The sequence below is a fragment of the Apis florea genome, unplaced genomic scaffold, assembly GCF_048593485.1.
Source record: "Apis florea isolate Af1SG1 unplaced genomic scaffold, ASM4859348v1 contig_24_pilon, whole genome shotgun sequence".
Lineage (NCBI taxonomy): Eukaryota > Metazoa > Arthropoda > Insecta > Hymenoptera > Apidae > Apis > Apis florea.
Genome location: NW_028256597.1, coordinates 598,471 through 620,578, shown reverse-complemented (window position 1 = coordinate 620,578; position 22,108 = coordinate 598,471). Strand labels below are relative to the sequence as shown.

The following is a 22,108-nucleotide window of genomic DNA, read 5'->3' as shown; positions in this document are numbered from 1 at the left end:
AGGCGGCGACACGGCTCACGTTCTGATCAAGGGGCGGCACGAGCGGAGGGTTTAAGGTCGGAAGATTCGTATGGCTGGTCGAAGAGCAACGCAGGCCGACGACGCATGGACCCCAACCGAATGGACGAACGGGGGCGGTGGAGGGAGATGGTGGAGTGGAGATAAAGAGCAGACGGAGAACGGAGGGAGGACCGAACGACAAAAACAGATAGAAAAGCAGGGTTGTAAAGACGCGAAAGCACGGCGTACATCGGTCAAACGCAGTGTCTCTCAATTGAGGATCGAACAAGAGATAAAGCCATGGTAAGAAATATGTAATAGACAATGATTGTGATTCACTTTTCATGGATAGCAAGAAAAACCAAAAAATAAAAAAAAATTAATAATATAATGAAACTTATGATATTATTTAAGTATCACGTTTTTATTAATTAATAATATGTCACGAATATACATAATGACAAAAAATTATGACGCACATTTTAATTTACTTTAAAAAAACGAATCAAACTTTCAAATTAATTTCAGAATTAAAAAAAATTTCATAAATTCTCAATGCATAAAGTAACTATAAATTGTACACTAAATATTGTTCATTATCACTTGTGATTTTTCTTTTCTGATAAGATCCGATTTTACTTAAGAACGATTTGTTAAAATGTACTTTTTTTTCTGAATCAGATATATTTTATTTGAAACAAAATGACAAATAATAAACTATTTCAAACTTTTCGACAAATCAATGTTGATATTCAAATTAATAAAAATTATTATAAATATATTAATAAATTGATAATCATATTTAACAATTCAAAGTTTTTGTAATTTTTTATAATATACGTCATAAATTATATTCCTCAATTTTAATAATTCAACTTATATTTGAGAACCATTAAAGCAAAAAGTGATCTTTAACCCTATTCAATGATAATCATTGTTTAAATAAATTGAGAATAAATATTATATATATATAATAAAAAGTTATATGAATTATTTTAATACAACTTAAATATTTCTATCTCTATTTTACAACAACAATATATAATATAATATATAGCATGAGTCATGCAAAATATAATTTTATAAAATCACATTTTTAACAGATATATATAAAAAAGAAAAAAATAAACGTAACTTTATCATTCTATGAATTCATAATAATTATTTACAATAAATCTAATGAATTATGATTAAGTACTGTAATTACTAATTACTATATTTATCATATGTTACAATACTAATATATGATTATTTCTTTATAAAATTAAAGTCATTTTTTAATAGCCTATATAATTAAGAAGATTAAGAAAATAATATAACAACAATTAAACTATATAATATTATTACAATCATTTCTAACCTTAAAAAAATTTGGTCTTAAAACGTTATTCAGCTGCATATGATTTCTTGAATAAATTAGCATATTATCGAAAACAATACAAATTTTTCAGAAAAAAATATAATTTTACGAATCAGAATGACGATCAAAAATAATTTATTATGATTATAAAGGAATTTGTTCATTGACGTGATACTTCATGAAAACTGTCGATAAAATTGTTTCCTACTATATTTATATCGTATTAAAATTATTGAAAGAAATAATAAATATTTTTTTAATTTTTTCTTTAAAAGAATTTTAAATTGTAAAATGTTATAATAAATTTTTCTATTATATTAACTATATCAAATATATATAAATATATAATGATATAATGTGTGATATAATATGTGTATATAATGTGATATAATATATATTATAAAAAATATATAAATATAAAAAGAGATATAAATTATTATTTCAGATAATTTCACATAATTTTCTTTTGAAATTGTTATATTTAAAGAATATATATATTATATAGTATATATAGTATACACAGAATATATAGTAAACACACATGAAAACAAGGATCTCCTACTTTAAGAAATAATATTAAACAAATACATAATATATAAATTTACTTACATATCAAAATAATTTGTTGTAGCAGCCGTTTCGTCCATGAAGTCTCCCATTTTTTATTTAATTTCACAACAAACATTACCAAAATACGTATGAAAAATGGGAACTCACATGCACTTTTAAACCGTCAAATTTGAAAACATTAATTCTAAATGCTTCCACTGCACGCGCTAAATGCACACTGCATATTATTTCCTATATCAGTTCTACCAACATTATATATACATGTTTAACATAAAAATAAAATATTCCTAGTATATTGATCATTTTATTGGTTAGAAAGTATAATAAGAGTGAGTCATGATAAAACGCCATTTAATAAAACAGTGACGATATTATATAATTATTTTTGCGTATAAGGAGATAAAAAGTATTGTATTAATATAGTGTATAGTTTTTATTCTTTTCTAATTAAATGGTATACGTGTAAAATAATTTTTTTAATATCGTAAAATAATATATTATGAATTGTTATCAATCTCGATTTCTCGTGGTGTATTGCAATTTAATCATTTGCATTTCGCGCTATATACATTGTGTTAATTTTCTAAAAATAGGGAACTTTCCTAAAAACATTACTTATATATATGGTATATATATATATCAAACTTCAAAACCAGTGATTATTTAAGTGACTGAACGGTAGTGAGGAGTATGGCAGACGTCTGACCTTAATACGATATTTAAATATGTACAAAATTTTTGTCATCGTGTGTATACCAAATATTTAAACATGACTAAATTAAATCTAATCGTATTAAAAACGCATCAGTAAAGAATGAATTTTCGATACAATACATTTTTACTCCCTTTTCTTTAATATTTCTCCGATAGACGAGCACAGAATTAGCACAATATTGTCATTGACAGGTGGTAATTGTCATTTTTTGCTCGTCTTTTTGAAGGTTATCACATCATGTTTGCAACGCTAAAAAATAAAATACGAGAAGAAATAGGGAGTGACGTGTCAACTGTCGTTAGAAATGCCGGCAATGTGCGTGCTATTAACTCGAGGCATATGTCTCAGGTAAACATATTTCTATGTGTAATTATTATTTATGTAGGTACGATATTGCAATTATAAATGGATAATATTTATTTATAAACAGTTTATAAGTATTCATAGTTACATCGAATCATTAATTTTTAAGAAAATATTGATAATATCCATCTACATATTTTATGCTAGATGTTTCTTATTAATTCTACATATATATATTTACCAGATGATTCATTAATATTCAATAATATACATATGTATATTGCTTGATTTTGCATAATTACAAAACTTATATAAATTGATTAAAATATTACTAATTTAACTAACTAATTCAATCATTTATTAAATTTGTTTTAATTTGAATTTAAATAAATTGAAATTATAAAAAATTCTTAAATATATATTTATAATTTCTTAAATATATATAACAATATAAAACATTGCTTTGCCAATTAACTTTTTAAAACAATAATATTTTTTTTATAGACGGGATCCACAAGTAGTATTAGTGGATCTCAAATTTCATTAGATGGTTCACGTGAAGAAAATACAGCCTCACCTTCTCCACCTGTCTCATTAAAAAAAGATAGCTTTGATTTTAAATTAAATGATAATATGCAACTTTCTGCTAAAGATATTAAAAGACTTGAAAACAGAGAAGATGAATGGCGAAAAAGATTGGCAAAAAAAGAGACAGAATTGATGAAACGAATGGAAAAAAAAGAAGAGGAATGGAAAGTAAGACTTTTTGAAAAAGAAAAAGAATGGAAAAAAGTAGTTGAAAAACAGGAGAAAGATAAGAATAAATTAGAAGAAGAATTAAGAGATATTCAGAGTACAAAACATTCGTTGGAATTAGCTCTTAAAGATGCAGAAGGTATATTTTGTAATTATAATATGATATTAAATTAAATAATTTAGATTTTCATTAATGATATTATATTTCAGAATATAAGAAAAAATTATATACTTTTCAAGAAGATGCAGAACAACTAGAAGGTTTTCAAACTCAAGAAATGGCAAAAATAAAACACTTAGTATGTTTTTTTATATGTTTCAAAAGTATTATTTATGTTTTATATATAATTTATTTATTTTACTTTGTTTCTTCTTCAATTCAGTTATTGGCAAAAGAACAAGAAGTAGAGGAAAAAACACATCATTTAAAAGCAGCCATTGCAGAAATTGACAGTTTAAAAAGTGAAGTTTCTCGTCTTAGAAGATATGAAGATGAATTAAATAATGTACAGGTGAGTAAAATATTTGATAATTGCTTCATTTGAATCTGATTATCATATAAAATATACTATAAACTTCACAATTATGTTAACATAATTATTCGATATAATTATGTTAATATAAGTTATTTGATTGATATTATTTAAATGAGTAAATATATATGGAGCATATTTTAAATTTAATTTAAATATATTTTTTATTTTTAAATATATTTTATCTATAATATTGAATTATATACATATAATTATATGCAATTAATATTATGTATTTAGTATTTTATATTTATTTTTTATGTATTTATAAAATGTATATATCTCAACTTTGCAGAGTTTGACAATTCATTTTTTAAGGATTAATAATTATCTTTTTAGAAATTATAAATTATTATATTTCTAATATGTGAATATTATGGTTTATAAAATAACAATCATATTTTTTGTACAATTTAATAATAGAAAAAAAATTATTTGACTGATAATTGGTCTATAAAATTATTATTTTAATTTATTCTTGTTGTATAATATTGTTCTTAATAAATATTATTTCTTATTGCAAATGAATTAATTTTTTATGTATATGTAAATAATTTAATAACAACTTGATTTAAAAATAAATATTAAATATTATTTTATCATGAATATAGGAAAGATTATTTGTTTTGTTGTAATATTAATTATGAAATCTTTATGAAAATTGTGATTATAAACATATTTTTTAGGTATAAGCACGCTTCTGTTTAAGATTTAGTTATATTTTTAAGCCTATCATTATTTTTTTCTTTTTCTTTTTTTTTTTTTTTTTAATTTTATATATAGCTTTTTGTTTTGTCACATTTGCTACGTTTTTTCTGCACATTTTTTTTGTATTGACACATAGTATCAAACTATGATGAACAAGTGATTTAGTCAAGAATTAATTATATGAATATTTAGAATATTTGGGATATATTTTAAAATAAAACAAATGAGCATATGTTCCATAACTTTTATTTGTACTCTTAAAATGTGCTTCCAATATTTGGTAGGAAATTTTTATTTGCTTCCATTTTATTAAAACTTAGTTTGGGAAAGAGCAGGCATTTTATTGAGTACAAAGAAATTGTGAAAGAACAATATTCTTTTACTGGTTATGGAACATGAGCAAAACCTAAGTGATACTGAAAGTTTTGTGAAAACAACATACGCATGAAGATTGGAAAACTTTGATAAACGAGAGCATTGGAGATCAGAGTAGGCGGTATTTTCCGCTAATTCGCTGCTGCTACCGCTGATGCTAGAGGTACGTTTTCAAAGCTTTGCTGCTATTCTGCAACATAAATAACTTCTATAGATTTTACTTACATCAGTGTTGCTCTTTATGTATAATTCTCTCCTTGGTGCAAAGTTTTATAACATAGGAGAAATGCATGTATTAACTATTGGAAGTGATTTAATGATGGAAAAAAAGTTTTTCATCTTATATAATAAAATTTCATATAAAATGTTTGAACTGTTTTTACTGCAGTACTCATACTCCAATGTTGTTACTCTCGTAACAGCGTGGAATAATTTAAATTTTCGAACGATAAAATATCTCTTATAAAATTAAATTTTTATCATATTCAAATTTGTAATAAATAATTAAAAATTTCAAATCTCTGAACAAAAAATTTATTTAACACTAATTTATTTTTGCTTCGTAAATTTTTTTTCTTATTTTGTTCACTTTCAGCATTATTATTATTAATCATCAAATTCATCATTCGCTTATTCTTGGCTTCATAAGGTTTGGATTATTTGTATTCTATTCATCTTTCTGTATTAGCAATGCTTTGGTAAGATTTGCAACAAAGCTTGCAGAGCAATATGTAATAATAATAAACTTGGAGAGGCATTCGTGATAATAATATCATCATTTTCAGGATGAAATGGAGACACTACGTCATTCTACTCAGCGCGAAAGAGCTCAACTATCCTGTCAACTGGCACAAACTGAAGAGGAAGTACGTCACTTGAAAGATAAAGTTTTTGTATTAGAACAAAGAGTTGCTTTAGAGAGTAATGATCAAGTAACAGTGGATGAAAGAATAGCTGATCTTATGAGAGAAAGAGCGTTGTTAGAAAGAAAGTTAGAAGAAGCTCACCTTCATTTATCCGATATAAAAACTAGTTGGTCAGGAAAAATATCTAGCTTGGAGACACAAGTTGGAAGACTTAGCAGGCAGGCTGGTGAGGAAGGTTTGGAAAGAAGACGAGTCGAAGAAGAAAGTGAAAAACTGAAGCAAAGGATCAAGCAGCTAGAAGCTGAAATAGAGGTGAACAATGTTGTCATGGCGACGAAAGACGCCAAGCTTTTGCGCATGGCAGAGGACATCGACGAGATGGCCACGGAACTAAAAGAGCTCCGGGCCAGCGTCGATGATGAGGTGGACGAATTTAAACGACAAATTGTGAGTTACCGCGATATGTAGTCGTGCATGGGTTAGATTGTTTTGAAGAAGATTGTCCTGTTAGATTTTTAAATGCAAAAGAAACGAACATTCCCTATTTGTCAAATGGCATACTTTCAAATGATCACAGTATCGAATAATAAGTTTTTAATTCAAATTTCATTAACGACATGAAGTTTTCGCTATAAATATTTTTTCTTTTCAATATTTCAAAGAGAACGTTAATATTGCAGTTTTAAGTATACTTTTTATTTATGAATTAATTAACTGTGGTCATAAGAATTTTTTATTTTCTATTTTATCACAATTGTTCAAATATTCGTATTTTAATTATTTTATAAACTACTGAATGTTCATGACATTACACTATGAGTGTAAAAATTCTAAATGCGTATTCACGAACGCGTAGAAAAATCGTGTTTTAATGTATAATTGGAAACTACATATCGCCTTTATATTGCATGTTATTTCTAAGATGCTTGATGCTTAACGCACAGAACATTTATTTTACGCATATTTACTAGCACACTCTTTTGTTCATATTTTTTTTATTTTTATTGCATGTAAAAAACTTATTATGTACATTATATTTTATCAAGATCAGCATTACGTATCAATAAACAAAAATAATTGTAGTCAACTTTTTAAAATCCTACATTTCCACTCCGCGTGTATTTATATATGAAAATTAGGGTAGTACCGACAATAATATTTTTATGTACCATCGCATTTCTGTATATTTTATTTATGAAATAAAGAAAAGAACAAATAAATTATCGTTTATTGCATTCGTTTTTGTGCTTGTTTTCAACCCATTTTTATATCCTCCTCTTTTTCAAGTGGCTTTTTATATATTATTATACACACAAATGTGTACACGATTTTTCTTACAGGATTAATAAATCATGTTATATTTTGCTACACCAACGACACAGTCTGATTATATTTACGTTGCTGTAATTATTAGGAATGCGTATTTAAACGGATACAATTAATAGGAAACATATTATATATCATGTATAAAATAAAAGATAGAATGTTAAATAAAATTAAATCTTATTGAAAAGCCAAAAATTATAGCAAAATGTTTTTAAAATTAATCTAATCTATTCAAAAATTTATTACAGGTTTGAATTTTGGAATTAATGGTGCAATCTGTAATGTTTTCGTTTAAATATTGTATAGAAAGTATTCATAAATAATTTTATGTTTATTTATATATTATAGAATTATTAGAAGCCATTAATTTCAAATTACAAATTAACAAAATAACTTATTCAAAATTTTTTTGTAATAATTCTACATTCTTTTTCGATAGTGCAATTTATTCGCATATTTATTTCGCAAATAATCATTATTTTGTTTAAAAATAATTTTAATAAATAATTCTAAATTTATGAATTTAATCTACCAATTGTACCTTTAGTTCCAATATTTGTTAAAATGTAAAACATATGCTTTGCATTTTTTCTTTTTATTTTTCAATAAATTCATTGTACTATAAATTTCAAAGATATGAATAATGAACTATATTTTAATAAATTTAGTCATTGCTAAATTACAATTGTTTTTATTTTTGATATAGTAATATTAGATACCACTCACGTTGTTTTGTTATTTTTTTTTTTTGTCAGGAATCATCATCAAAGCAGATAACCCAGTTGAAGCAAGATTTGGAAGAAGCAACAACAAAACTTTCAACTACTAATTCAGAATTAGCTCATATTCGTTTGACTCTAGAAGGGGAACGAATGAATAATTCATCCCTACATTTAGAAGTAGCACGTTTACGAGAAGATCTGGAATCTGAACGAACAGCATCAGCAACATTAAAAGTGTGTTTAGAAAAGGAAAAAAATGAAAAAGATACTGTATTATTAAGAAATGCTCAAGTTTCTCAAGATATAGAAATTGTGAAGCAAGAAAATAGGCGACAGGAAGTAGAAAATACAGAGTTACAAAATAGGATAGAAACTTTAGAACATAATTTACAAAGTAAAAGTAAGGAAATAGAACAAGCGATGACAACGCTAGAAGAAACTAAGCAGAGAATGTTGGAATTGGAGGATGTGGAACAAAATAGAAAAAAAATGGAGAGGAATGAAACACTACTCAAAACTAGCTTGATGGATCTTGAAGAGCAATTAAACGAGAAGACTAAGGTAAAAATTTAAGAAACTTAAATGACAAAAATATATTTCAAAAGAATATTACTTGTTAATAATATTTTAATAATAATTATTTTAGACAATCAAAGTCTTACAGCAACGATTAACCGATATGAAAAAGACCCTTCAACGAGAGTTGAGAGTTCCGTCTTCATCATTGGATAGTGATGCTGAACCTTCTGCGGCAATTCTCAAGCCCAGTTCGTCAAAAACCGTCACTGCCAGGCACAATAACACGCGAGACGATGATGTTAACTTTAAATATCTTAAACATGTTCTCATAAAGTTCCTAACAAGTAGGGAATATGAGGTAAATTTGATATACTAATATTCAAACCATAAAGACAAATTGTCTAATCTTTTTTAAATAATTACAAATACATATATACAAGAAATGCAAAATATAATATAATTTTTATATAAGAGTTAAGAATGTTGTAATGAAATTAAAATTATTTTCAATTATTTTCTTGTTTAACTTTTATATATTTGTTTAAGGCCCTTCATTTAACGAGAGCAGTTGCTACTCTTTTACATTTTTCACCGGAAGAGGAGCGATTGTTACAAGAAACTTTAGAATGGAAAATGTCATGGTTTGGCACACGGCCTAATTTAGGTTTTGGACAAACTGCCAAAGCTATACCACCTAGCTGATAGCTGAAACAAATGTACCTTTCTATAGGTATTATAAAAGTAGCCTCTAATTCATGGCTAAAATCGAAGAATTGGGTTGCATCGATGATCAATCGCAAATGATTATACTTAAAAGATTAAGAAAAACAGGTGAGAAAAGTTTGTAAGCTAGAAATTTCATAAATTTTGTAAAATATTTAACATTTATAATATATGTATAATTTATTCGCTGGACTACAAATATTGATTACAATTAGCTTCGAAGACATCCAGCAAAGTATGTAGCATCAAATGTTATTTAGATAAATTTATAAGTTGAATATAGAAAATTTTGGCATTTGCCAATGTATGAAAATAAAATTCTTTATAAAATAATTTAAATATGTGCAACGTATTACATCATACATCTTTTTCGTGTACAAATGCTAAAATATACACAATCATTCTGCAATATTTAACATATAAAAATTATATTTATGCTCATTTCTGTATACGAATATATGATAATACGAGACACTTCATTGTTAAATTGGATATTAAATTTGTGACTTTAATATATTTGAATTTTAAGTAATAATTTTGCATATAAAAAATTTAACATTTAAATTATTATATATCTTATCATCATATCTATTTCAAATTTAATCGATATAAATTGAAATAAATTAATATAATTTCAAAAAATATGAAATGGTTGCATCATCGTTGTATGATGTGAGCAACTTAGGATTGTTTAAAGGAATTTAATATCCTTAACATGGCTGCAGGTCGGTTATAAATATTAAAAAAAAACCTGTCTTAGCTTCGTTAATAATGAAGCTTATTATATAATTGCCATAATTATTACTTATGATATGGATATTGCTGTTACGCTATGTTCATATTTGTAAATAATACGATGACGTTTCTATAGATATAATTAGAGTACATGAAGTGAAATGATTTTTTAATAAGATATTTTATTTAATTTTTCAATTATTATCTATATCAACTGGTTTATTAACTATTATTTTTATCTGTGGTATCAATTTTGTGAATTTTATGAAGTTATTTTAATAATAATAAAATTAAAATAATTATAAATGAAAAGTATCGATATATATGTAATATTGTATCTTATTTAAATAGATAAATTTATGTGCAAATTATTTCATCAAAGTGAAAGGCTTTATTTATTAATTATTTGATTAATTATTAAAAAATTTTTATGAAAATTTAAGAGTTTTAAGTATTCTATAATTTAATTAATTCTTCAGTATTTTAAGAATCTTATTTATATTTTTTTTAAGAACGCTATAATAAATATGATAACAAAATATTCCAACTCGACTGTAATTCTTAAAATTAGTAAGAAAGATTACTCTCTAAAGACTATTTTAAACATTAATGATGATGCTTTAATATTATGTGATATTAAGGAATAAATCAAATTGTTGCACGTTGTATAAAGTGTAATTATTTATTTACAGAAAACCTGGATTTATATTATATCGATTAATAATATACAAGTCGATAATATGCAATATATAATAAAATTAATAGTTCTATAAAATTTTATAACTTATATGTATTCTAATGTTTCTAACCAATTTTTTTCAAATAAAAAATTTTGTGAAGATAATAGGAGAATATATTTTAAAATATTAATTTCTAGATTTATGATATATTAAATACAATTATGCATTTTTTTGAATATATAAAAATATATATACAGAGTCATTCTTGAGAAATCATTATTCAAACAATTATTCAAAAGCAACAAATTAATTATCGAAGATCGCTAATAAAATTTTCTAAAATACATATTTTAATTTTAGTTTAGTTGTTTATATAAATTTTAAAATAAATATTGTTTAAATATTTTTTAGATTTGAAAACATTTATACGGTATTTTAAGTATCAAATCTATAAAGATTACTTAAATATACAAACGGTGCATCGTTAAACAATTTCTAAATATGGAAAAATTCTAGTTACAATTCTGATTATTATTTTAAATAGTTTAAAGTGGAAGTGAAATTTTGTTTGGTTCAATGTTACATTTTTATAACAAACTTATATACATCTATTATTCCTTGATATCGGAATTAATATAATATTATGCTTATAATATTGAGCTTACATATATTACGCTTAATCGACATGTATATTCACATTTTTTTTTTTTAATTCTATTATATATTTTTGTATAAAGATATATAAATTCAAAGAGGACAAATGCAAATTGAATAAAACAAAATATAATAAAGAAAATTACAATCGAAGTACGATATTACGATGACAAGTTATATATTTAATATATAAATAATTTACTTCTTTTTGATTCAATAGTCATAAACAGAATTGTGTGTGATAGACCTGAGAAATTTCTGAGTATCTCAAAAATAAAATATTTTTAATAAAAAATCAGTACTACATTAAGAATGATTTTATTCGTTGCTATTTTCTTACCTACAATGCCAATTTGTCTTATACTATGGACCATTTCATTCGATTAAAAATGTACAGTATTTATAAAATAAACAGGAACATGTCACCATATTCATCTCTCGTTGTTGATGACAGAAATGTTTTTTTGTTATATAACATAACAAACTTCTTTTTATTCCTTTTTTTTTGTTTTTAAATTCGTAAAAATAAGTCTTCCCCCTTTAATTTTATGAGTTTCGGAAAAACATCCATCTATAATTCTATGATCTTATATATTTGATTATTACATAAAATCCTATGCATTGTATCTACAAGGCGCGTGCAGAAATTATGTTCATGTTATATAAAAAAAAGTTATATATACTTGTCTCTAACTTTTACAAGTATATCGAACGATTAAGTGTCTAATGATTAAAACTTTCTTCTTCCCGAAATAATTTCTTGATAAAGTTCTGGTGTTATTTCAACGTATTCTTTATTACCGGCTAGAAAATACATTTTGTCTTGAACTTTGTTCGGATCGAAACCATCTTTTTGAAGATTCATTTTCTGCAATTTAAATGTTCCAGTCATTTCAAGTTCTTTCACAATTCGCAGGAAAATTGGTCTTGCATATGCCGGTAGTGCTTTCTCTAAACCTTCTGCGAGAGCTTTGAAATCCAAAAGGCTGTCCGGATCAACTATCGCTGCCATTCCTGCTCTTCCTTCCATCCCGGGTACCTTCAATGACGTTGTAATTATTTTTTTTTTAAATTTAATTAAGTGAAACTTTAAACATAATTATTTTCTTTAAAAAAAAAACCTGAACTCCGTAAACGGTAGAGGCTCTTTTTCCTGCAATACTACTGATAACTCCTTCCACTTCTGCGGTAGCAACATTTTCTCCCTTCCATCTATATGTGTCACCTACTCTGTCTTTGAAATAAAGATAACCAAATTCATCCTCTACTAAAATATCACCTGAAAAAAGAATTGAGAATAGATAATAATGTTTAATAAAAATATTTAGTGATTTTTAATTTAATAGAAGAAATTATACACATGCTCACCCGTTAGAAAAGCCTTATCGCCTTTAGCAAACACATCTTGTATTATTTTCTTTTTCGATTCTTCCTTATCTAAATATCCATTGAATTCTCTTAACGCGTCTCCTTCTTTTATCAATCCTATAAACATTCCTGGCTCATCTATATTACAAAGAAAAAAATATTTATTTTTATATTTATCTTTTAATTCTTTTAATCAATGCTTGAAACAAAGTATCAGTGTTAAGTTCTCACTTGTTCCTGCTCTTATACATAAGCCATTTGAATCTCTCACAGGCTCATATGTCTGATTATTTACTCGGATAATTGCTAAAGGATGAAATCTTCGTGGCACAATTAATGGCACAAAACCAACGGCGCCGATCCGACCGTCAAAGTTAGCTTTAATAAGCATAAGTAATATTTAAGAAATATTTTTTTCTTTTATAGTTTTTTTTTTTTTTTTTTATTCTACTATAACTGAAATATCGACTCTTACAAATATTAGCATTTCCTTCACTGGATCCATAAAATTCAGAAACTCGTTTAATGTTAAAACGTTTGACGAATTCGTTCCAAATTTGTGGCCTCATACCATTCCCAAACATAAGTCTCAAACGATGTGCAGTATCTTCCGGTTTAGGTGGTGCACTCAGCAAGTAACGACACATTTCACCGATGTATTGCGCTGCCTGACAAATAAAATTACCATTACACAGTGTAATACGCTAAGTATGCTTAAAATAATTAAATATCAATGGTATAAAAAAAATACTTTAACTAAAATCGTGTAATTAATTAGAACAATTAGAATAATTTTAATATCTTAAGAATATTAATGATATCAGTAAATTTATTGATTTTTATAAAATTTAAATAGTATTCAATGAAAAAAATTTTGATGACAAAAAGTTTTGCGCTTATCAAACAGATAACTGTTCCTTCGTTTTCGAAAATCTGATCGATTTTGTGAGCAAAAAAAAAAAAAAAAAAAAATCAAGCATCAATTTTACTGAGATCGTTATAGAATTTTTGTAAATCACCTACGGTACAGTTATATTTGATGCAATCTGTCCAATAAGCCGACACTGAAAATTTAGTCCTTAACACGTTCGGTACACCTTTAACAATCGCGAAACCTGCCCCAATCATTCCACCAGCTGTATGATACAATGGATTCGGATTGTATAGGATATCATCTTGTCTCATGCCCAATAATTTAAAAGGCATTATAGTCAGCAAGTATCTACAACGCGAAAATCATTTTCCCATATTAAAAACTTTGATGGTTCATATTTCTTTCGTTTTTCTCTATAAATATTTTACTGATATGATAATAAAATAAATCGTGTTATCGAATGATGATAATAATATATGACAATCCCTTTTAATTTTAAGTTGAAAAAAAAAATCGTTCACTTTTCTTGTTTATGTAATATTTTCTATTAAAAGAAACATTTTATGATTCGTGAACAATTAAATAATCTTTATCGTTTTTCAATATAACGATATAATACGTACAGCATTACGATGAACTTCGATATATCGAAGATCGATACGAAATATGAAGAATTGATTGAAAATTTATATAATAAACAAAGATGTATATTAATACAGACAGGAATTATGAAATTTTATTAGTAAAACAGTCATAAGACAAGCAGACAGGAAGCAGTTTCTAGGTAAAGCGACTACATTTACATGTAATCCTATTCTCGACGAGTCGTAAGGCTTTGCTGAGAGGATTATAGATCATTTATACGTTCAGCAGAGAGATCATTTATTCTGTGCACGGAACTGTGTCTAAGAATAAATGAAAGTTTAAAAACATTCCCATAAAAATGATTCGCTCGCTTTAATAGAATAGAGTTCATTGTTTTCTATTAATAACTATTCTATAATAAGAATAATAGCAAATAAATAAGAAAGCAAAGAAAATGAATGAATAATCGAAAAATTTAAGTTTCGACATAGTATAATCAATAATTATTTAATTCTAATTACGAAATTTATTCAATACATTGTTAACGAAAGACTATTGATTTGACTTCAAGTTTCTAGGAGGGATACTTTAATTTGTTGTTTAAGACTGACCCAGATTTGAAAGATCGATACTTTTACATAATAAATGAAGTTTTGTGTCAAAGATTATAGTAAATTCTTGGATATAGATGTCCAATGATATTATCAAACTGCCTTGACCAGTTTCGAATTAAAGTTCAATGCAAAAAAAAAAAAAAAAGGTAAAACACGTGGAAACCTTTCAAATAGTTTGATTATATTTAAATTATTGTAGCAATTATATAAGCGCACTATTATTTCCGTCCCTATTTTTCTAAAAGAAAGAAAAAAAAAAAGTACTCTTACCTTGAATTGAGAATTATTGCAACTTTTGGTAAACCGGTGGTACCACTTGTGTAGATATACACCAACTTATCGCGATAAGTTGGTGGATCTTTTACTATCGGTTCACTTGTACCAACTTCCGATATAAGTTCATTCAAATTGTATTCGCCATCCTCGCATTTAGATTTGTTACAGATTTTGTATTTAACAATTCCTTGAATCGAATCCTTAATTTCATCAAGAGCTAGAGAAGAAAATTTAATTTTTTAATGAAATTATATGTCGTTTAATTTTATTTATTATAAAACATGAAATCATAAAACGTGAATAAAAATTAATTGTTGTTAGTAGAAGAAGATTATGCAAATATTTCTTTGCAATTTAAAAAATGCTTGTTATTTACGATTATTTTCTAGAAAAGATACTTTGTACAAGAATATGTTGTTTAATTGTAGCTTAATCAAGACAGATATATATTAAATGAACATTGACATATTTTAAATTCTCCCCCTTTCTTATTATAATTGGATAAATCATAAATTATCGATTTACCAGACGAGTATTCTTCCATGTAAATAATACTCTTCACTTTAGCGATACGGAGACAATGAATTAAAGATTGAAGACGTAAATTTGTATTAATCAGTGCAGTGATAACACCAAGTTTTCCCAAACCAAGCCATATTGCAACATGCTCTGGTCTATTTGACATCATTAAAGCCACTGCATCTCCTTTTACGTATCCCGCTTTTTGAAATACATTTGCTATTTGATTGCTATATTTATTGACCTATAAATTGCAATTACATATTTATTATCATCATTATTATTATTATTATTATTATTTTTTTTTTTTTTACTATCTTTCTTTATTCATAGATAAAATTGGCGAAAGAAAATAGATAAATAATATAAATAAAAATGTAAGAAAAAATTGATGCAAAATATACACATATTATGTTATTTGATTATAAAAATATATATTAATATTTTATATATTAAATTTAAGATAATATAATATCTTAATATATTTGATAGATCCTTCTTCCTTGATAAATCTATCAATTTTAACTAAATTATTTTAAACCATGTTAAATTGTAATAGAATTTATTTAATACGTACATCAGAAAAAGTCCAAACTTGATCCTCGAAGAAAAAACAAGGTTTTTTAGGATTACGTTCCATTCTTTTCATAAATATAGCAGGAACAGTTACATTATTTCGATCATGTTTTTTTATCTCTTTTTCTGCTGTAATAGCACGATATAGAAACCTGAAAAATATAAATATTAGGATTTCGTTTAAAATTAAAAATTACTGATAAAACTTTTGCAGATAAAGTTTCTTTAAAACATTAATTTTATCTCACATATGTGTTCAAAACAAACATTTCTATTTCATATTTCAAAATGTAATAAACAAAATTAAAATCAATTAAAATTAGAATTTAAATTTATAATACAATTAAATATACAAATATAATACGATTTAAATTTTAATAAACAGACATATAATTAACTCGATATATAATTGATTAAATTTATTATATATTATCTCGTAAAGTAATAATATTTTACTACAAGTGGCTTCATAGTTTTTTTTTATGAGTCAAATTGCATTTATTAATGCATTAAAATATATATATCCATTTAAAAAACAAATTAATAATAAATCTTTTACATATACCTAAGAAAAAAATTATTATATTAAAATGTATCCTCTTCGAAATCAATTTAAATTTTATCTAATAAATACTTTATAATTACCAAGAAATGATAATAGGGAAAATAGTGATAAAAATAGAGATGTAGTATAAGAAGATGAAAAATAAGAATAATAGATAATAAATGAGAGCACGTTATTGGGATTATAAGGTTTGTAACGATATTTTATTGTGATATTTGTTCTGACAAACCGAGGATGTTTTTTAGTAATTACTTTATTATTAAAATATCACACAACAATATAGAATTTTTAATATTCAACAATTTAATATTCAATAAATTATCTTTCTTTATATGTAAAGATAGATAAAATATTAAAATATAAAAGTTTTATACGTTAACTTGTGTGTGAAATCATTTTAAGTTAAGCTAAGAAATTCGCCGAACGCATGCGGGAAATCGTCTGGAATTGTTGGTTCGCCCGAGTTAAAAAGGTCCGGAGTGCAAAAGATTAATATTAAAAACAACAAACGAGATATTCCACATGATAATTTACGTATTCTTTTTATATTTCTAAATCTTCGAGAATTAAAAAAAAAAAAAAAGTCAAAAGACATTCAGTACTATAAAAAATGATTAAGTTTTCATTATAAGAAGTAAATATATAAAAGATAAATATCTTTAGATTTAAATAATATAAATAAAGTATGAAAAAAAAGTTAAACAATTTATCTAAAATTTCTAAAAGGTAAATATCTAGATTTAAAAAAAATAAACTATAAAAAGAAATTAAAAAAATAGCAACTATAAAAGTTAAGTATGGAAATAGTAAATGTATATAAAATTTGATTGAAAGCTTTAATTTTTACATATTAAAAAATTTGTGCGTGTTATCTACTCTAGGATTATATTCGCCTGATACAAAGTCGAAAAATTGGATAAAAATTTTTTTCATTCAATCTATAATTCTAAGACATTGACATCATTTCTTGGAAAAATTTCTCGAACGACCTCCTGTCAAACTTTTTATGTTCTCCTGATAAAAACTCGACAAATTGGTCAAAAATTTCAGTCAATCGAAAATGTCGAAAATTTTAAGAACTTGACATCATTTCCAAGAATTAGCAAAATTATTGGAAAAATTTCTCGATTGATCTTCTATCAATTTATATTCTCCTGATACAATGTCCAATTTTCAAGTAGCATAAATTTTTGATCGAATTTTCAACTTTGTAATAGGAAAATATAATTTAACAAGTAGTAATACAAATTTTTCTTTTGAGACAAAAATTTTTCAACTTTTTATTAGAATAATATAATCCTAAAAAAAAAATATCAATTTTTCTAAAATTTATTACTCTTATTTTATACTTATCTTTTATACTTACCTTTCTCTACTTACCAGCCTTACTTATCAGCCTTACTTATTTTATATCAACTAATCATTTTTTGACAGTTTATTTAATTCTTCTACAAGATTAAAAAACATCTAGGATTTAATATTTTTTTATATAGAATACGTCAGTTGTTTTCATATAATATATCAAGAAAGATAGTAATATAAGATATCACTTTATCTATAAATAATGAACTTTTTAATCTATTGTATTAATGTATTAATTTTTATCTATAAATAATAATTAAAACTTAAAAATCATTATTTCAAAAGGCAATGCAGATAATACGCATTGAATAGAATTTATTCTGATTTATTTTTTAAGTCAAAATTTCAAAAATCAAGAAAGATACATCATTGTATGATAATCGTAGAATATTAATGAAATTAATTTATTTAAAATTAAATTATATCATGTTTTTGATTATGATTTAATGATAAAAAATAGAAATAATAAATCAATATATATAGTATATATAAGTACAACATGAAATATTGGATATTTATTAATAAGTAATAGAATGGATTTCAATCATTCAATCAAAGATATCAAGAATAAAATGAAAAATGAAAAGAACAAATAAATTTATCTTATGACTTTGGCAGATAAAATCTCAGATTAAAATTTCAATACTAGAAGAAATTTTATTAAAAAAAGATTAGAATATTCTGAACAATATGCGATATTCAACATTGTTTGCACAATTATTGGAAAATAAACAAAAGGTTTTGCTCATATAAATTTGTTTATCAAAATATATGTAATTAATATATGTATTTAAATATATTATCATATTGATAGTGAAAAAAAGAAAATGAAAATAAATGATTCGACCATAAATGATTCGAATTATTCAAATTCTATCATATTATGTCCCGATTCAGTGAATATAAAAAACTCTTTTTATATATGGTGAAAAATACTATTTGTTATGAAATATAATAATGGAGGAACATTTAATTGATGACTGATGATAATTGATTTTTTCCATATCTTTTTATCATCTTTTAGTCTTTTAATAGTTTTTCAAATATTCTTATTCAATATTAACCTTTGCATGTGATAGAAGTTCATCTAAACACTAATTTTAGTAACTTCTTGCATCGAATAAAAATATCATAATTAACATCATATTCTCCCTATTGCTATTATTCCTATTATGTTACCATGTGACATAATTATTTCGTAATATAATAATAAATAGATAAGATACGTGCGTATTAATGAGCTAGATATTGTTTCTCCTAAATCGACTATTTGATAAAACTTATGTAGGTCAGTGACCAAACCCAATTCAAGAAATATATTTGATATATTTTCTCATCGAGACCATAAATAAAATAATTTTAAGTCCACATATGCGCGTTCTATCTTATAAGTTAAATAAAAAAAATAAGATAAGATTAATAAAAAAATTGATGTAAAAATGGTATTAATCGGGTTAAACGGATGCTTGTTTTATCACAATGAGTTATGAATACACAGAACAAAGAAAAATGCGCAACTGAATGTGCAAAGTAATAAAGATTGTCGATAGACTTACAAAGACCTTATGCACTTTAAAAAAAGATCAATATACATAAATAACTATATAAAGAAATAATTATTTTGTCATTTTCGAGAAAACATCGATAACTAAATAATTTTTTAAAATATCTTTTTTATCCTTTGATTTTTTATTAATAAAATTTCGGATCTTTTATTCGTCATTATTTTAGAAAATTGACAATGCAGTATTTGAATACATCGATGAAAAATTTTTAAATTTCAAGCTTATCATTATTATCATTATCAATCTTATCATTATTTATATAACATTAATAATCATAAGTTTGAAACTTACCTTACATCACGAGGTAGAATCTTGATCATGACATATAGTTTCCGATGAAATCTGCAGATGACGGGGAGCAACGCCAAAGCAAGCGTGATTTGGGCAATTTTGTTGAATCCAGGAAAACCGAACCTCGTTGCCACCACACCAAACATCGCAGCAATTACACCCAGGGCTAATAGTAGAAGTGTAACATCCATGATCTAGCGTCACTCAGTCTGTTTACTGAGTTTTGATACTCGTACCCCGAAACTGAAAAAAAAAAAATATATAACAATCATTTTAATAGAAAAAAATAAGATATCGAGAGTTACTTTTAGAGTGAAAAAAAAAAATATATATATATATATAACAAAAATTTGATATTTATTTATTAATTTAATTTTCAATTTTTCTCCACTGTATGTATAAATAAATCAATATAGAGCAATCTATGTAGGACGATAATTTTTAGATATTTCAAAATTACGTAAGATAGTAAAATCAGTAGCTTTATTTCTGAATCGTATAAAGTGCAACGATCAATACTTAGCATTTTAGGGTTTGAAGACATGTCGATGTCAATTATTTATACGTTCGAGTTTTTCAATTTAACGATTGATGTTTTACGAACTTAAGTCGCAAACGTATCATAGTTAGTGTTTTTGGAGCCAACAATAACGTATCGCAAACGATGTTTTTGTTTGAGAGCGCTATATATCGTATAACCAATACCTTTACCACAACATCATTTTAAAATAAGAATTATTGCGAGTCAATCATTCTTTCTTTCAATGTTGTAAAAAATTATCTCTATTCATTTCAGAATCGCACGTGCCACTGAATCTTCCGCTATCGTTATAGAGACATGTGTGTACCACAACAAAGATCATTTATATCTACATGTATATATGCATTTTACGATCAATATTACATTCACAATCGCGTAAAACATCCCGTTAAATGATTCATGTTTTGAAAATCATACGATTATTCTTTTTTGTTTTTGTGAAATTGCATTTAATAGAAAATCAGGGAATTGATATTTCGAGAGATGTAATATCATTAACACATTATATTATAATTTTTATGATATTTTGACACAATGTAATCTCTTAATATTTTTTGTATGAAACGCCGGATAATTTTCATAATGATCTTTTTGTTACAATTATGCAATTGTACATAATACACGGGGACCAATACCTGGCTCGTTTTACGAGACACAAGAAGCACCACGGTTGATCCTGGATTAAAAACTGCACGAGACAGTGTACAGATCAATATCCTGTGCCTCGCGGAGCGAGAAATGCCACTCTCAATTCACCAACAACACTAAGCGACTGGCTGAACGGCAGCCACTGCGTTCCGACGACACTTCGCTATTGCGCCACCACTGCGAATAATTCCTATACGATAGCATGCACACAAGGCAGCAAAAAATCGAAGTTTTATTTTAACAAGAACCTTTAGCAACGTTTCTTCAATCCCACGTTTCCGAAGAACAACTATTAGATTTTAGGCATGCTCAGCTACTCTGCGAATCGGAGCAAGCGCCGTTTCACTTTTATTTTTGGTTTTAAATTTGTATTGAAAGAATTTTTAAAAATTCGATTAAAAATAAATAATGAAAGAGAATTAAAATGATCGAGTAATAAAATTTGTTAGAATTATTTTTTCAAATATGAAAATATTTGTGATAATTATAATTTATTTAATTTATTAATTTTCTATTCTTTATTTAATAAAATAATTTTCTATTCATCTTTTTTATTATAGAATTATATAAATATAATAAATATAATGATATCAAAATTTATTTGTATAAATATATTTTATAATAAAGATTTAATTCGTTGGAAAAATTATTTTTAATAATATAGAAGCAGATTGCAACGCCATCTACATATATTTGACAAATCTATTATAATTTTATTAATAATGATATTTTTATTGATTTTAAAACGATAGTAAATTGATTTTTTATTACTATATATT

General features: G+C 25.1%; 3 protein-coding genes and 1 long non-coding RNA gene across 7 annotated transcripts in view; 1 reads left to right on the top strand and 3 right to left on the bottom strand.

Annotated features, from left to right (window-relative positions):
- The window catches only part of cnn (phosphodiesterase 4D interacting protein centrosomin), a 28,139-nt gene extending 25,826 nt beyond the window's left edge, over nt 1-2,313 (bottom strand). The window contains exon 1 of one of the 2 annotated variants that reach the window (XM_012488232.3): nt 1,970-2,313. In XM_012488232.3, coding sequence (XP_012343686.1) covers nt 1,970-2,019 — 50 coding nt within the window. In that variant the 5' untranslated portion in view covers nt 2,020-2,313. Of the gene's footprint in view, nt 1-1,360; nt 1,548-1,969 lie in introns of those variants that run through there. The other variant, XM_086907082.1, reaches the window with a different exon arrangement.
- Nucleotides 80-10,883, top strand: LOC100867992 (uncharacterized). Of its 3 annotated transcripts, none has more exons than XM_086907084.1 (9): nt 80-303; nt 2,872-2,993; nt 3,453-3,843; nt 3,915-4,003; nt 4,088-4,216; nt 6,106-6,633; nt 8,268-8,795; nt 8,881-9,111; nt 9,300-10,883. In XM_086907084.1, exons 2-9 carry the CDS (start codon nt 2,883-2,885, stop codon nt 9,453-9,455), a joined length of 2,163 nt encoding a protein of 720 aa, XP_086763210.1. In that variant the 5' UTR covers nt 80-303; nt 2,872-2,882; the 3' UTR covers nt 9,456-10,883. The 3 variants fall into 3 exon arrangements, with proteins under 3 accessions (XP_086763210.1, XP_086763211.1, XP_012343698.1); XM_086907085.1 differs by lacking the exon at nt 80-303 and adding an exon at nt 2,301-2,384; XM_012488244.2 differs by lacking the exon at nt 80-303 and having other exon boundaries at nt 2,836-2,993; nt 6,106-6,498.
- LOC147657814 (uncharacterized) lies at nt 5,180-6,494 on the bottom strand. The gene is made up of 2 exons (XR_015291755.1): nt 6,328-6,494; nt 5,180-5,528 (listed from the first exon to the last, which is right to left on the bottom strand). It is a non-coding gene; the product is annotated as an uncharacterized LOC147657814 (long non-coding RNA).
- On the bottom strand, nt 10,880-21,620 carry LOC100867757 (long-chain fatty acid transport protein 4). Its single transcript, XM_003690071.4, has 11 exons — nt 21,317-21,620; nt 20,141-20,383; nt 16,359-16,509; nt 15,788-16,025; nt 15,257-15,479; nt 13,937-14,135; nt 13,389-13,581; nt 13,145-13,291; nt 12,914-13,051; nt 12,667-12,824; nt 10,880-12,584 (listed from the first exon to the last, which is right to left on the bottom strand). The coding sequence occupies exons 2-11, from the start codon at nt 20,329-20,331 to the stop codon at nt 12,276-12,278; spliced, it is 1,947 nt and encodes a 648-aa protein (XP_003690119.2). The 5' UTR covers nt 20,332-20,383; nt 21,317-21,620; the 3' UTR covers nt 10,880-12,275.
- Between the last annotated feature and the right edge of the window lie 488 nt (nt 21,621-22,108).

Coding starts and splice junctions, on each gene's coding strand:
- LOC100867992 (XM_086907084.1), top strand. CDS start 2,883: ATGTTTGCAACGCTAAAAAATAAAATACGAGAAGAAATAGGGAGTGAC. Junction 3,844..3,914: donor AGCTCTTAAAGATGCAGAAG/GTATATTTTGTA, acceptor ATTATATTTCAG/AATATAAGAAAAAATTATAT. Junction 9,112..9,299: donor TAACAAGTAGGGAATATGAG/GTAAATTTGATA, acceptor TATTTGTTTAAG/GCCCTTCATTTAACGAGAGC.
- LOC100867757 (XM_003690071.4), bottom strand. CDS start 20,331: ATGGATGTTACACTTCTACTATTAGCCCTGGGTGTAATTGCTGCGATG. Junction 13,582..13,936: donor GCATCAAATATAACTGTACC/GTAGGTGATTTA, acceptor TTTATTTGTCAG/GCAGCGCAATACATCGGTGA. Junction 13,292..13,388: donor TGAAGGAAATGCTAATATTT/GTAAGAGTCGAT, acceptor TGCTTATTAAAG/CTAACTTTGACGGTCGGATC.